The sequence below is a fragment of the Tauraco erythrolophus genome, chromosome 2 (genome assembly GCF_009769465.1).
Source record: "Tauraco erythrolophus isolate bTauEry1 chromosome 2, bTauEry1.pri, whole genome shotgun sequence".
Classification (NCBI taxonomy): Eukaryota; Metazoa; Chordata; class Aves; order Musophagiformes; family Musophagidae; genus Tauraco; species Tauraco erythrolophus.
In genome coordinates this window covers 48,183,274-48,200,834 of record NC_141466.1, presented here as the reverse complement: position 1 = coordinate 48,200,834, position 17,561 = coordinate 48,183,274, and the positions used below count along the sequence as shown (strand labels likewise).

The window sequence follows — 17,561 nt, the reverse complement described above, 5'->3', positions numbered from 1 at the left end:
ATAATAACAAAAAACAACCCTGAATTTTAAAGAAAAGCAAAGCAACTTGCCTGTTTTTTGAGCTCAATGTGTATGAGTAAAATCAGATTTTGCTTCATTATTTCCTGTAATTTCCTAACTTTAAAACTCAATTTATTTAATCAGCCCAATGGCATCTTTTTTGTTTGTTTGTTTTCATTCAATGAAATCTCTAATTCTAAGCAAATGTTAATGATTTACTCAACCATTCATATTTACAAATGTCAAGCTTTCTCTGTCAAACAGTGTAAGTACAAAAGCAGTAAGCAGTGTGTTTTAAAAATCTGGAAAGAAACAGAAAGCAAAGATAGTTGAGCATTTTTCTTTGTTCAAAGTAGAAACTGAATGACAGCTTGTTATAGTCAAGTTGCACTGGGTTTACATATGCTACTGTAATGCGTTTTAGTTCCATGTAACATCAGAAAATGATGTCATATTACAGGAAAAAATGGAAAAAAAATGTAAAAGGGAAGACTGTATTATGAGCACAGGCTCACAGGCTTTATGAGCTATCTAAAATAAATTACTATTCACATTTGTACATGGCAAGCAGCAATAGCTGCTAACCCCCCTGCTGTTAAATAGTATGATACTGACAATGGTGATTGATGACTGATTTCAGAAGAAAACAATACTGGCAATGAAAATTTCTTAGAAATGGATTCTTGTTCTGGCTGAAAGTCTCCAGTGACTTGTAATCATGTTTACAAAGAAATTTAGTCAAAAATTGACAAAAGAAATATTGTCCTCTATCGCACAAGATTTTAACTGGTACTAAGCATGGGGCTCATAATTTAATATTCCAAGTAAATTTATTGTGGAATGTTTTGCTTGGCAAAGAGTGAGTGAATGTCTATATACAATGGACAGTGTGTAGAAACCCTGTATATTTTTACCAGTATCTTACTCAGTCATCCATAACACTCTAGTGCAAAAAAATTGTGCATTAACATTTTGCAATATAACGGCTGATTGGGAAATTGGCAAACTGCCCTATGTATGAGATACACTGTAAGTTTCTTTAATTTTAGCAAGATTTCAATGGTAAAGCATTTGCAGGTGTATGCAACCTCAAGGAAGTTTGTCTTCTCCTTCAAGAGAGCTTTGTTTCTTCAGAATATTCCCGGGGATAATCTGTGGTGCTATCGTTTGTCACAGTACTCAAAGGATTTATCCAAGTGCCCAGAAGAATGCATTGAAAGGCATCCAGCCACATACAAATATGAAAGTCTGAGGCATTAAATATGACAAATTGGCATGACTCGGCAGTCTTCCTTAAAGTGTGCCTTGATTTGACGCAGATGCAGCCAGGCATTTTGATCCAACTTTAAGATGAAAAAATATTCTTTGCCTGATCCCCAGAAGACTGACACATTTTTACCAGAAAATTTAGCTGCATGTAGGCTGACAGAAGATGTTAAAGATTACAGCAGCAAAGCCAAGAGAAGAAGGGAAACTGGTATATGGCACCAAAGGAATTACTGCTTGTCCATCAGAGGTATGGCTATGAATCAGTCATATTGGGCACTGAAGGCTATACCACTGTACAAACTGTGTTCAGAGTCGTATCAAACCTCACAGCCTTTGCCTCTGTGGGTTTTAAGTTTGTGTCATACATGGGATTTTCAAATGAAGCCTGTCCATTACTGTTTTCATGACCAGCATATCCATTGTACTGTACTTTTGGTCTTGTTCTGGGAAAGAAAGACAAAATTATTATTAGCAATCCTTACAGAAAAACATTCAACAATTATTGCAAGTTGTATGTATAGTGTTTCCAACCTGTCTATACAAGTTGCACGACTCTGCCTAAAACTGATAAAAGGAAACCCATAAAGGATGTTGCAGGGACTTAAAAAGTAAGAGAAATCTGTCTGGAAGTTATTTTTTATACGAAAACAAATTCCTAATGGGAAAACCGATTCTACAAAGCACAGAGTCAATGTAGGCAAAATATATGTATGCGTTTTCTATTTTAAAAATTTCAAAAGAATGACAACTTCGTAGCTTGTTGTTAGTGCCAAAATTGGCAGCCAAAAGTAAAGCAACGTACAACAAAAGTACAAACAAAAGTAAACTTTGAACTGATAACATTTATAATATTTTCTGTCAGTAGTAACAATTATGATTACATTTTCAGTTTTAGATTGGTAGTCTGACCATAAAATAATCCTTACACAGAGCGTAAGCATTACTGAATTAACACCAATTTCCAAATATATATCCTTGTCTTTCTAAGGTATTGATATGAATGTCAAAAGTACAGTAGCATCTTTAATAGGCGAATTTAATTTGATCACCATCAAGTATATTCTAATTGGCTTTCATGGAGATTTGGGATTTTACCCACACTAATTTTTACAGTATACCCAGGAAGGAAACCGGACCATTTGTGCAAATGTTTCGAAGATCATTACAAATTGTCAATTTAAAAGACTTGAATGGAGTAGATGACTAAGTGTACATAGAAAGACGAGTGTGAGTGGCTCCTAATTAATCTTTTTGATAGCATCTTGGGTTTTAGATGAGATAAACACCCACAGACTTTATTGACTTAGATGTTTTCAAGCAGAGGTACAGGGAATGGTTTAGTAATTTGCTGCTATCAGTTGTTTATTACTATTCCGGAGCAGGAAGTTAGCGTTGCACCACTGAAGCGCTGTAACAGGTCTCCTGGGTACTACTATTCTAAGTCAGTGCAAAGTCAGCCAGTACAGCTTCAATCAGGCAACTCTTGCACTGACATAGCAAGTGTCCAGAACATTTTGTACTGCTAGTGGTAGTAACCTCCAGATAAGGGTCGGTAATTTCAGTTATTCCAGACAGATCTGCCATAGCATGCCTGCTTACCTCCATAAATACTTCCAGCGATAAACACTACTAAATTTCTTGTCAGAGATTTCATATGTCCAAACATATATAGTCAGATTGATCAAATCCTAATATTCACATAAATTTTGGCATTTGAATATCAAAGGATACAAAGAATTATCTTTCATTAACAGCTCTTCTGTTTCAGATAGTGTTTTACCACCATAAAGAACATTCCAAAACTTCAGGGACGTTCACATTTTTATGCAAAGTTCTTTTAGAACATATTAAGCTAACAACTGAATGAAAAATAAGACCGAATTGTGCAGACTTCCTGATATGTCTAGTAAAATTATATCCTATTGTGTTATATTTTACAACTTTAACCTTAAATCTCTTCGCATCTGAGGTATCTAAACAAATGTATAAAGGAGGTTCAGCATATCATTTTATACGCATAACTGAAACAGAAAGAAAAGTCAACAAAAGAGTGCAAAATGTAGATGCTTGTGGCTTAATATATGTAAAACAATTCAGAAAAGAATCTCATGATAAAACTTCAGAAAACAGTTCTTGAAAATCAACCTTTTTTTTTTTTTTTAGAAAATTATTCTGTTTTGGATAGCACATAGGGAAAACTGTCACTGGAAAGATATGAGTAATGGAAATTGGCAACCTAAAAATAATTCTGCTATTCATAAATAAGTCCTTTAAGAAGTAATGAAACATGCTCAGAAATCTTAACTAGGAGCTTTCCTAAGTGTAAGTAATTAAATATATTTTAATTTTGTTCAGAAAACTGAGATGCTGTCTTCATTCCTGAAGTAATCCCTGCTTGTCAGATAAAAGGCACAGAAACTGGGTAAAATATGTTTAACAATGATGGTTCTAATTAGATTATATTAATCTGATGTAGGAACAGCAGAAACATCCATAAAATCGTTCCCTAAGAAGACTTTCAAATTCTCTAACATAGAAAGCCTCTAGGGGCGTAACTACTATAATTGTGAAAATTTCATATTGTTATTCTCTGGTCATTAAGGTAATTTCAAGAAAGTAATTTTGAAAGTCATAGTTTCTGTTCTTTCCTTTGGAACATCCTTTGTTTTGAGGAGATTAAAGATGACCTAAAGTTACTATACATCAGTAATCAGATTGTTAATTTTCTGATGACAATATGACACTGATAACCCCTCTAAAAAAATGGTTTAATGGAAGAAATTGTTTGAAAATATATTTAAAAAAAGAAATATTATTTGAAAGATTAAGTTATGAGTAACATCTCCATTTTCAAGTATCTAATGCATTTACCTTAGCATAAGGTAGGCAGAATACAATGCTGCACCAGCAATACCAAAAACATTAGGATTACAGCTGCTTGTCTGAAGACTAAGTTTTATCTCTCTTAAATACATATATATTTCTACTAAATAGAAAACAGAATCTCCACTGCTCATGTAGGACATAACAAACTTCATAGAATAAACCAGAAAATGTACCTCTATGTCACAATACAGTTTTATTATTTTTTTCTTAGAGTTTGCCTCTTCTAAGAGCAAAGTCACAGCAATGTTCCTTTTACATTCCATCTCTTTTCCCAATCTGAATGCCTATGCTTTCTTCTGCTCTGTTCCTCGCATTGCAGAACAGAAGCAATCTGAGAATGCAGATCTGTACACTTCAGAAAGGCATCTAACAATAACATGTTCTGAATCAGAGTTCACACTCTTCCTGAACAGTTTTTTCAAAAAAAGTTTGTCTATGTGATTTCTCACAATCATGAAATGCTCTTGGCATCATGATTATTGAACAAAAGTTTTAAGAACATGTTATTAAATATCAGCATTTCTGTTAAATACCATTTTGGAAACTACAAGTAACACAAGGTATTGTGAGTTGACTATTGTGTTGAGTATTGTAGTTCAACATAAAACCCCAAGAATTATTCCAGAAAGCTCTAGCCAAATAGCACTCACAATGAACGAATGTTCAATAGATACATAGATATCAGCTTTTAAACCAAATTTTAGACAAGGTGGTTGGATTTATTCTATTATCTAATGACATATAAAAGTTTCATATGAGCTGAAGTGATGCCAATTCTAGTTGTATCCACTAGCTTATTCAGCATGTACTGTAAATTGTCTCATTAAGGGCTGTTCCCTCATGAGATTTATGGATTTTTCAGCTTGTATAATTAATACTCATAAGCATTTTGAAAGAAGCAGCATATATTCAATTTAATAAAGCATTCAAATTAAAGAATAAATATGTAACCTGAGATTTCAGTCTGATTCAGCCTTATGAACCAATAAGGTTGATAGATCTTTGCTCCTTAACACAGTGACTCATTTTTCTAATTGTTCACCATTAAGAACTGCCCTGCACTAAAGCCGTTCATACTTGTCTTTCTAGAGAAAAGATATTTTGGGAAGCTTTAGTATTGTCTTCTCTGGTTACATTTACCTATCAAAATTAAAACAAAAAGCTCATGAAGTTACTGAATAAATAAGATTTACAATACCTGTGTTTGTAGAGGTAAAATGCAAACCCTGATAATATTAGAGCGAAGAATGGTACCAGGATGGCAGCTGCAACAGAACTGCTGTTTGTACCATAATAGTGATTTGAAAGGTCTGTGTCTGCACTTAAAGGACCTGAAATGAAATAAAAAGGGTAGAAATAAAATTCCCAGGTTTTCCATCTTACAATTCTCTTTTGATTCAGGAACGAAATAAAATGCTATCTTAATAAAATAATTCTATTTAAAAACATGAAATAAATAGCACACAGTGTCAAGTATAGATCTTGATAATATGACTTAATAATGTATCAATATCAAAATTATTTGAAAACAGTATTCAGAAAGAAAAATAGTTATGAACTACACCTCTCATGAGTCACTAATTTAAGAAAATTAAGCCATTTACCTTCTACAAAAAAAAAGTTAATACTGCAAAAGTATTCTACGCTTGCAGCCTTAATATTCAGCTGAGAAACAACAAGCAATGAGAGACCACATCAGACATGAAGAAGGAAGGGAAAACTGAGGTAACTGCAATAAACCACAATGGTTCTGCTTGGCTTAGTAGCACCCCCAAATTGATGCTCCTGTGTGCACGTTCTGGCTGCTTTACAACCCCCTTTTTTACTGAGATAAAACTGAGCTGCAGAGAATGCAAAGGCAGTCATCTGTGGCGTGGCCTTGCTGGGTTCCTGTTGTGGACAAGCAGATGACCTGGACTGTAAGGTATTTTGCAGGACCCATTTTTCCATCAGTATAAAGAGAAGCATTGTTAAATTGCTTAAATAGGTGGCCAACTTGACAATGCAAATCGTGAAGGATTAAAAATAATTTTATAGTTAAAAATATAGAAAACTTTTATAGAAATAAAAATGCATTTTGAGAGCCAACTCCATATTGCCTGTTTGAACTCACAGCTCTTCAGAGAGCACTATGTAGATATTATCCAAGGAGGAGAGACCAGGACAGAGGGAAAGTACAGTGAGGATGGGACTGGAACAGAGATCTTAGCATGCTATTCTGGGATATTTTTGCTGATGCTAGTAGAGAAGAATAGGAGACACTGATTTTCACCACTCAGAAATGCTCCAGCCCACCAGTACACACGGTCTCAAACACCATGACTTCCTCATTGATGGCAACAGCATCAATTGGTCTTTTTAGGACTCTAGCACAGAGCAGTTATATAGCAGAGGCACAGCCATTGTGCTGCTTTCAGAAGTCTACTAAAATATATAAATAAGTTGCAAAACTGAGACAGAAGTAAACAATTCTCCCATGATTTCTTGCAGTTCAAGCTCAATGTGAAAGAGGAATTAGGTAAGTTTTTGTTCTGTTAGATATTTTTAAAACTTTCACATTTCAATGGCTAATATTATAATACATATTGTGCAATTCCTTTTACAAAATATGTTACATTCGAGGAAGTAATTAAGTTAACTTTAAAATGAAGACAGCCCCCCCCGGAATTTCAGAATTGACAGACTTGAGAACTAAACATGAGATAATATTATATTTCAATTTTTCATTGCCTTAATCTTCTGTCACGTGAGACTCATGTATATTTCTCTGCAGAATTGGTGAAGGCTAACCTTTTCAAATTAATAAACCTACTATTGTGGTAGTAGGTATCATGTTATGAGTTTTATCACACTGCTGTGGAGTATTTTAATTAACATTGAACTGGTTTTGATCAGAACCAGTGTATTATTATTTCTTCCAGTACCTCAAGGGGGCCTACAAGAAAGATGGGGAGAGGCTGTTCAGGAGGGCCAGTTGTGATAGGACAAGGGGTAATGGTTTTAAAATAGAGGGAGGTAGATTCAGGTTGGATATTAGGAGAAAATTTTTTACCATGAGAGTTGTAGAACACTGGAACAGGTTGCCCAGAGAGGTGGTGGATGCTCCATCCCTGGAGACGTTCAAGGCCAGGTTGGATGAGGCCCTGAGCAACCTGATCTAGTTGGAGATATCCCTGTTCCTTGCAGGGGGGTTGGACTAGATGACCTTTGAAGGTCCCTTCCAGCCCTAACGATTCTATGATTCTATGATTATAACTTTGGACTTCAGTAATCCAATATTTGTCCCAACACTCAAGATATGGAAGGCCTATTGGCATAATTTTATGTATTTGTATTGTATTGCATGTGTATTGCATATTGGACATTCTCCAAGCAATCTAAATTAAAGACAGAATCAAGTAGTTACCACAGTTAAGAAAATTCTAAGACGTGTTAATTTAAATGCTCTATTTTAATTATTTTATAGGTTGGAAATGATTTAAGTTTTAAAAAACTGCATGCGATTATCACTATCTTCATCCTTTACTATCACAATACTTAGCTGTTTTTCCACCTATTTGGAGTAATTAATATAAACTATGGTAATGATCAAATTCACTGACTGTTGTCAGCTTGTATCAGCAAAAATCTGGAATTAATATTTAACTCTTATTTAAAATTCTAACTAAGTACCGAAACAAATACATATGTGTGATCAAACTTAATTCACATCTCAAAGCATATATGATAGATGCATTTTAATATATAAGTACCAGAAAAATTAAAAAAATATCTAATCAGTATTCAGCTAAACGAAAACATTAGTTTGAAATTCATAAGAAACGATATGAAATTCTGAGATGGAATTTTTTGAAAATTAAAATACTTTTTTTTGTGTAACTGAAGTTTTAAAACGGCACAAATTTACATTTAGATAATTCATGTCTGATAACTGACCCACATTTAGTACTTAGTACTCAAAATTCCTATTGGAGGTTATTGAATACTTCCTATCTCTACAGTTTTTGAAGTACTACATTTAGAGTAACTAAGCTTAAAATTTTTAATTGAAGTGTACAACTTTTAATTGGCACTGGAGAAGTGTTGACCAGGTTTGGACTGTGCAATGAGTGTGCTTTTCATTACGGAAGAGAAACTTGGATGCAACTCCGGATAATTTGAATTTTATTCATGTATGAGACTCAATATAACTTCAACACAGTGTGGTCTACTTATTATAATCATTTTCAGGGCTCTTTGTGATTAAACGTATCCTGATGTGAACTTTGCATTTCTTCTGACAGCATTATCATGATGAGAAATGGGAAAGTCTATTGTACTGCTCTAATTCAGGTATTGATTGCTACCATAGCTAAAACCAGAAAAGTGGAAATATCTGCATGCTAATGGAAAGAAAAAAAAAGGTACAAAAGATAATTTGGTTTTCTTTTAATTAAAAAAGCCATACTTTGTCACTAGGGATATTCAGTAAGATTATAAATGTTTTTAAAACATTTCACAGAATAACAAGGGTTTCTTGAGCCTCCAAAAAACAGCAGCAGTCAGGTGAAGTTCAAATTGTGATAATACACACTCAAATCATTACTGCGCAGGCTGTGTACTTCTACTCTTTAGATGGTTACTGAGTTTTGTCCTTTACAGATACTAGAAAATAATACTTTTTGTAAGAAAATATTCATTAAGAGCATTTCCTTATCATTGTTTGGAGCTTTCAAATGCATTTCCTCTGTAACTCCTAGCCCAGGGTTTCAATTGTCCGGCATCAGTACAGCATGGCTCAATTTTATTAAGAGAATTGCTGTTGAAGTAGAAGAAAGCGTGACAGTGAAAGCCATGCAAGATAAGAAAAGCAGAATTACAGGTAGAAGAGTAATTTCTGAGACAAGAATGGTTAGAAGCTCAAGGATTTAAGAGAAAAAAAACTGACACAGAAGAGAAGTCAGCAGCTTCCAAGGAGCAACAGAGGCTGCTCTTTTTTAGCTGGCTGATCGCTGCTGGATAGCAAAGACTCTTTGGATACCTCATTGGGTGTGAGGACTATACTAATATATAGTCTCATAGCTCGTTAGTCCTAGCTATCTATTTATGCATTAACTAATGCACAACCATTTTGTACTCTGAAGCAGTCAATATCCTGTCTAGACGTAGAATTTCTTCATGAATGACAGAAGTTGCGCAAAATGATCTGGAGAGGAAGGATGACACCTTTATAGAGCGAAACTTAAAATTCATGTGTCATGATGTTCAACACTTTTAAGAGTTGATCAATTTCATGAAATGAACATATATTTCACAGCCATTGATCTAATATAACACAGAGGCAAATTAATTATTTGTATTTCATATTTCTTTTCAATATCTATCTCAACCTAGACAAGCTAAAAAAGTACTTTGAAGAAAAAAAGGAAAGAAAAGTGGGTCATTTTATTTCCCTAGAGGAAATAAATATAGGAAAATAATACTTTGGTGATGTAAGTTTCTCTCCTTATAAGGCCACTTTTTCATACAATTGTAAAGGACAGTCCAGATTGGAATGAACAAGGCCAAGATTTTAGAATAAACATCTTCTAGAACCATAATGATGAAGCACAGGCACTCAGGAATTATAGAAACTGAACCAAGCTGCAGACTTGCAGCCTTTAAAGATCAAGTTATTGAAACACAAAAAAAAAACCCAAACAAACAAAAAGCCCATAGCAATGACTGATTACTTGGCAAAAACAGGTTAAATAATTTGATGTCACAACTTGGGCCCCTTAAGCAGGCTCAGATACAATTCTAATTCTTTTGGAGATCTCATTGCCCTTTGGGTTATTCTATAATGCTACAAGCAAACAGAATTGCTTCTGAAAGAGGATACAGAGTACTTAGAAATAAAAATTCCTTCTCTTTTCATGCCAGTAAGTTCCAAGATCGGGCATATCCAATGAGCCTGGGTTTTCTGCAGTATTACATGATAGGGAATTCTTCATCAAATAGATTGGGTTTTCACACTTCACCAAGATTTTTCGCAATAAATGTTGTTCTTTGAAGTATGCTTGCAGGTGAAGAATTACATACTATATTATGTATGCACCAGTGCATACATGGTTTATGCATACTTCTGGCTTAGTGTAAAGACAGCAAATAATTTAACTTCCTGAAGAAATGGAAATATGTTAAGTCTTCAGCTGGAGGACATATGAGATCATTACCTCAGCAGAATATTCATGAACAGAATAGATTTAAAAAACAAAGCAAGGTATTGTTGAATATGAGAGGAGATGGATAAATATTATGACCTGTGTTGCCTGGAAATTTGCTGTTTCCTTTTAGCTGTAGGTTCTTCAATACAGAACCAGCAAACTATAGAAAAGCAGTGCCTATTTAGCAATTGCATAAAGAAATCTTCTAAAAGACAGTATCTGCATTTGTAGCAAGCTCTCTGCTGAGATGTCAAAGCTGAAGATGAGAGGCCCTCAGCCTAGGAATCCTAACTTGGACACTTCAGCTCCTTACTAACCTTGGGAATATATAAACTGAGCTCTCGTATCGCAACTGTAAGTAGTGATACGGACAATGTTTTCCACTACCCTAGAATACACCCACCGGAGAATGCTGTAACTGCTGAATTGTCATTCTGCTTGTTCTTTGTTTACCTCCATGAGTTATTCATATCTCCTCTAAACCAAACTGTATCCAAACTTTTATTAGGCAGCTGACAAACCATGGACATCTTTTTTTGACCTGGTTTAAGGAAAAAAAAACCAACACAAAACCACACACACCCCCTCAAACAAAACCAACAAACCTTGCTCTCACTGCTTTAAGATATCAAAGGCTGCTAAACAAGACAGATGTTTGAACAAATCTTGATGCTCTACTTTTACAGTGTTCTTGTTAAAATCAGAAACAAAAAGCAGCTTAGATATTAGAGTGATGAAGATTACATAAAAGTACAGGCAGACAAATAATCTGTCCCAAACAAGAGTTTACTCTGAAGACTGAAATTATATGCGGCTTCAGTAATTGACAGTTCTTAGGCTGAGACTCTAAAGAGTAAGGTTTCTACCCTTTGTGACTAAGCATATAAAACAATCTGACAGCTGGCCAAGACAAGAAAATCCATAGGATAACTGCTATTACAGGAGTTAATAGAGCAAAGAAATACAAGGGAGATTTGGCAGAACTTTTAAGGGCATTGGGTACAGCACCAATGAAGTTAATGGAACCAAGGCAATTTATGAAATGTAGATACAGTCTGGTGTAGGTATATTGGCTAGACAGTCTCCTCCTCCTAGCCCAGTACTTTGCTGTATATATAACATGCTTTGACCACTCTGCAGTAGTTCCAGGATGCAGATGTCTACACTTGGTGTTTGCCAAAACTATTCCTCATGAAATATTTTTCTCGTAAAAATGTTTATTAGTTTTTATGACAAAATTATTTTATGAGTAAAATAACTAGTTTTTTCATCAGCTGCTGGAGCACTTGAGTCCATAGCTGTAATGCAAAATGACTGACTGAAGTATCTATTTTTGACAGTGATATAGAATTCCATATAAATACATATACTTGAAAACATCCACCAACAACAAGCGCCCTCCAAAGTACACTATTAAAATCAGTGTTGATTCTGTCCTTTTAATTTTCTATATGATTCTGACTGCAATTTATACATCTGAGCAGAGAATGTCTTTGCATTGTGTGACAGCCCTGTTACTTTCAAAAAGACATTCACAGAAAAACAAGCAGTTACAACGGCATTCTCTTTAAGAGCATCCTGTAGTCATCTTATTATGTTGCTATACTAGAAAACATGAGATAGTAACATGTTAAGCAAAGTTAAATTGGGATTTGAACTGTATATTTTAAATATGCATATTCCACTATATTTTTTTTATAATAGCAATGGCATGAAATAAACATGCCTACTTCAGCTAGATAGCTGAGTCATTTTCTGAATTCACTCTTGCAAGACCTGAAAAGATTATGCATATTAAAGTTCTATGAATGCATTTACCTTGTCTTTGGAGCATAAATTTTCCAAAGTCTTTTCCATGTATATCACCTTGATAGGTAAAAACACCTCTTTCAAGCCCTGATGATACCTAGAATATGTTGAAACAGAGAAAGATTTCTGAAATAAATATGAATGTTTAGCCATTCATTTTTCTGACTTAGATACACGGAGTCCAGATTTTCACTTTTATCCTTTAAAATACTAGTGAACTCTCTATGCTTATACAATATTTATCATTTTAAGTTTGCAACAGTATTAAATAAAGTTTCAAAATAACTCCTGGAATGACCTTAAAATATCTGATGTATATTGCTAAATATACAAAATGTAGCAACTGGTATACACATAATTGAATGAGTATACGGATATAGAAGTCCACTGAACTGTCAGATTTAAAATTCTTTTTCACAAAAACATCATGAGGCACAAAGAGGAACTGCAGAGAGTAAAATAACTCTATTTTTACTCAATATTAAATTAATTTTGTTACACTAAACTACTTAGCAAGGCAAAAAAATGACAATATTTCTAAAGATAAAATTTCCACTCTTATCTAAGAAAACAAGGCAAAAACATGGCAAAATATGCTGATCCATTCTGCCTTCCCCTTAGTAAACTAAAAATTCTAATGGGAGTATGGTAGGTAGAAGTTTGTACACATATTTCTGAAAAGAAAAATAATATCATCTCTACACTAACATCTAGAGTCCTGTATTCTGTATTTGTAATACAAAATGTTGCATAGATTTATATAGGAAATCACAAATTCCTTCAAACTTTAAGCTCAGTAATCTTTACCCATAGCGGTCTGGTTACTTACATAACCATCGAGTGCCCAGTTGTCATTTTCAAACTTGCTTACAAAAATGTCACTAACTCCTTTAATCTGGAAAACTTTCAAGAGCAAATGGGCTTCTTCTTTCTTGTAAACACCTGTTAACATAAAGGAGTTTGTTCAAATATCCTTTCAAAGCTAAGTATATCGCTTTAGAACTCAAATATTTGTAGAAAATATTCTGTAATAACCAAATTTTATAACCTGGAAAAAACAAGATTTAAAGTGCTGTAATAAAAGGATTTCATTTTAGTGATTTTTTGCCCACATTGTATTTGATAACAGGATGCAAAGACCGTTTTGTACCATTAAATTTTACACACAAATGGGCAAGAATATTTGCCTTTTAATACGGTATTTCAATAATTCTGAATACATATAGAATTACTTGCCTGGAATTTCTTGAACTGGAAAAGACCTAGATTTTACTCATATCACAACAGTATATTGCTATAGTAAACATCAATAGTGCAGTGAGAGCCAATTTGCTGTTTTGCAGCCAACTACTGAAACTGACTCTAAACTTTTGACCTTAAAAGATACTAATAGCTGATAATGCTCTCTGCAAATATAACTGTGATCAGAGGCTAAATCAGAATTTCACAGTCAGATCTGTGCAAAAAATTGCACAACGTTGATTAAAAGGTATGCAGAATTTACTGAGTTATTTAATTATCTGTCCCCATTTTATGTTATGGCATTATCAAGACCACATTGATTTAAAGTAGATATTAATCACCATTGAATAATGGAGCTTTTCAATGGTACAGTTGTTAAAATGCCTATATACACTTCATCTACAACTTCAATATTACCTGTGAGTTCAACACATCAATATTATCCAACAGTCCAAGATGTAAAAACCCTACCTCAATATTTATTAGGAAATGTAAGAGGAAAAATAGATGGGTGACCGCATATAAATTGACTGAAATCCGTGCAGACTATTACATTAGGATCTTTCTTTTTGTAAAATAATAAGAAAAAGATTTTTAGTGAAATCATAAAGTTTTTATTTCATTTTGAGTCTAGTAGAAAATACAACAAAAGTGAAGAGCTGAAAAAAATCAAAACAACGGCTTTTTTGACACCAAATTCTGAACCTACCTGATAGTTTGAGTTGTATGTTGGATGCCTCAATGAATGTGGCATTCACTTTGCTGCTTGTAGTATTGAACCAATCAACAGTCAGAGTAGCAGGCTGTCTTTTTCCTAAATATTCATAAAACCCTTTCCACAGTGAGTTTATAAAGAACACATCTGAGGGAACTAAATAGAAGTGGGTACAAAACAAAACAAAGAAAGGAGTAAACTACAACAAAGTAGCAATCTTTCTAGCCATAGTCATGCCATGCTCTTCATTTTTTCTGTTACAGCATCAATCCATTGTTATAAAGAGGTATTATAGTAAAAATTTTATGTTAGTGAAGACAATATATCTAATGACCTTACCACACAATTGCCTATAATACACTACATCTGTCCATTACAATATATATTTTTAAATAACCTCACGCTTCATAGCTTGTGTGCTTTGGGCAACCTGGTGTAGTGGAGGGTTTTCCTGTCCATGGCAGGGGGGCTGGAAGTAATTGATCCTTGAGGTCCCTTCCAACCCTAACCATTCTATGATTCTCTGATTCTATGATGATTCAGTGAATGTCTCCAAGACTATGAAAAATAATGGACTCTTCCCCTAAAGCCTTGTAGCTTTAAAGTATGTTGAAAAAACAGGAGAATAATGTTCTAAAGTCAGAGATTCCTAGAAGGATACACTGTCTTAGGCCATCCCTTTTTTTCACCAATCTATTAAAGCAACACTGAGTGTGATTTTCAACTGAATATCATCTGAATACTCAATTGAATTAACTGATTTCCAGATTTGGTTTAGCACAAGTTTTTTATTAGTTATTTTTAGACTACACATCTTTTCTTTATATAATATTACTGCACCTGTGAACAGTGAAGTTGGTAGAGCAGGGAGCTCTTTTGGTTTAAAATAAGTGTCTGTTTCTTAGAAACTGCAGTTTGAATAACCTGAAGTAAAAAAACTATTAAATGAAGCATGAATTATAGGAAGAATATGTGCATTTGGGTCATTTATTTGGAGTTATTGGTATTTTTCCTCTATTCAGAAAAAAATTATTTACAGGCCATTAAATGTTGTATTTTAAATATTTGGCTAAATTGCCAACAGAGTAGAAAAAGTCTCTCTTATTCAGCAATAACTGCAATATTGACATTATTTTAAAAGGAAACACAGAAGAGAAAAAAATTCTTAGGAGATGTTCATTTTATATCAGATATATTTACAGGATGCTACATGTCTTGAACATTCATTTCTCCTCTGTAATTGCTATATTTCTCCCATATACTTTGATGTTATAAAATCTGTAAAAGACTTCCTTCAAAAATAACAGTTAAGTTAAACAAACAGTTAAGGTGGCCAAAAGAGATCAACCGTCTTCTTGGCCAGGCAGCACTCAGTGTCGCCTGGCAGCTTCTGACAAGTGAAAATAGGTATTTTTCCACTTAGTTCTAAGCTTCGTCTAGCATTACAATTTCAGAGGTAAAGCTTTAAGAATCAAAATAAACTTCATAAAAAGAATTGTTTAACCAATCACACGGTATCTTGACAAAATGACAGCAACCAGCAACTGCTAAAATTCACCCGTACTATCCATGACCACTACAAATGATACGTGTTAAAGAGCTAAAGACTGGTATTAGAAGAGTGTTTCACACTCTTCTAACTGAACTCTTCAAATAAATTATTTGATTTTTTGCATTTCATTAAACTCTGAGCACTTGTAAAGGCAGCTGTCTATATTGAAGGAAATTTATGAGTGTAGATAATCCTGTGTATCCATTTTGAATGAATTCCATGCATATTTCCTCCTCTACTTAATCACTGATTGCAAAAATGAATTAAAAAGAAACCCACATCAATTATAACCTATATTCCCAACAAAAAATACTGACAGGCAGTACATCTCAAAATTTGATGACTGATTAGCTGTTGACTGTCTCTTAATCATATTACTACACTTCCTAGCACACAATTCGTGAAGAGAAAGAATAACTTCCTCCGTGTCTTTTGCCTTCAAATTGTGCAAAAGCCACAAGTAAATGTTCAAGCTCAATGTGGCATGATTTGAAAACATCATTAGTATGTTGTCTATACTACCACTGGGTCCCGTGTGAGTGGAGACCCACTAGATGGCTTTGAGTACAACAGCTTTAGAGAATCTGAAGTGCTCCCTTTCCAAAGCAAAACTCAGTGCAGGACTGGGGCTTTACACAAGTTAATTTTAATTTAATACTAAAAATCTGAAGCATTACATTTCAATTGGTATCTCACGGTCCTTAGAATTCATATATTTTCTGCAAATATATGAATTCTGCAAAGGGTCTTTCAGACTCTTTTTCCTACATAACTCTCACTGCTTTGCTACAATAGTGAAATACAGTAAATTTGAAAACTGGCCTTTAAAAATATTTTCAAATTATTTTTATTTGCCTTTGCTTTTAATTAAAATTGTGTATCTGTATTTATTCTCCTGAAAGCAATCAGTAGTACTACTGGTATGTACCTAAAAGGTACTATTTAAGACTTTTCTAACAGAGCACACACCATAATTCTTTTGTCTTCAGTATCTAGCTTCTCTAACCACTCTAACTGTGAATAATAGCTGTTAATCTTTGCAAAATTGTACCATTGACAGTATTTACACAATTTGCACGTGCTGCAGATGGATAGAATCAGCAGAGGAAGAAAACACCAACATATATTTCTGCTTCCTCAATCATGTTTTTGTAAAAGTTTAAAGTGCAAGTACAGTCCTATGGATGCTGCTGAGGAATCTGAGTGGCTCTGACCCAATTCTGCAAAGTCCTTACAATGCCCCTGCCTTTCCAACCCACTGTGGGCAAATGCAGAATGAGAAAAATGAACTGGGTATTTTTATACTAATATTGCACCAACTGTGGATTCTCTTCAGAGTGTGACAACTGGAGAAATCCATGGCTACTCATTAAAACAGCTTCCTAACTATTTTCACAAAAACTATATACAAAGCAGTGAGAACCATGGGAACCAAACACTGTATTGTAGTTCTTAAACTTCACGTGAGTATTGTGAGAATTCTTTAGCTGCAACTTATACTCTATTACAATTTACAGTACTGTAAAAATTATAGTTACTATATGAAAACATTAACTCTGGCCAAAAAAAATAGCAATTTAGTAAACAATAATAAGCATCATTTATATTCAGCTATCCAAAGATGGGAAATCAGAATATGAATCTATTCAGTTACAAAAACTCTAGTTTAGGAATATTAGCTTCATCCCATCTAAAAAACAGATAGCAGCAAATGGAATTCTACCAAAAGCCAAGACAACAAGGTAAAGAAAATGCTCAAGAATACACAGCGTTCTATACTAAAGAGATTTCACAATTTTAAAAGACATAATAATAGTGCAGACTTGTTTTTTAAAAACAGCTTTTCCTTGTTAATTACTGTCATTCGTTACACAGTTTCTGTTCTCTGCTTACCATTATTGGC

At 33.9% G+C, this 17,561-nt stretch overlaps 1 protein-coding gene across 1 annotated transcript in view; it reads right to left on the bottom strand.

Annotated features, from left to right (window-relative positions):
• Nucleotides 1-1,552: 1,552 nt before the first annotated feature.
• Nucleotides 1,553-17,561, bottom strand: part of CSMD1 (CUB and Sushi multiple domains 1) — a 1,221,578-nt gene continuing 1,205,569 nt past the window's right edge. The window contains exons 66-70 of the mRNA XM_086608338.1: nt 14,101-14,262; nt 12,979-13,091; nt 12,159-12,246; nt 5,354-5,486; nt 1,553-1,712 (exon numbers count right to left, since the gene is read on the bottom strand). Coding sequence (XP_086464464.1) covers nt 1,553-1,712; nt 5,354-5,486; nt 12,159-12,246; nt 12,979-13,091; nt 14,101-14,262 — 656 coding nt within the window. The remainder of the gene's footprint in view (nt 1,713-5,353; nt 5,487-12,158; nt 12,247-12,978; nt 13,092-14,100; nt 14,263-17,561) is intronic.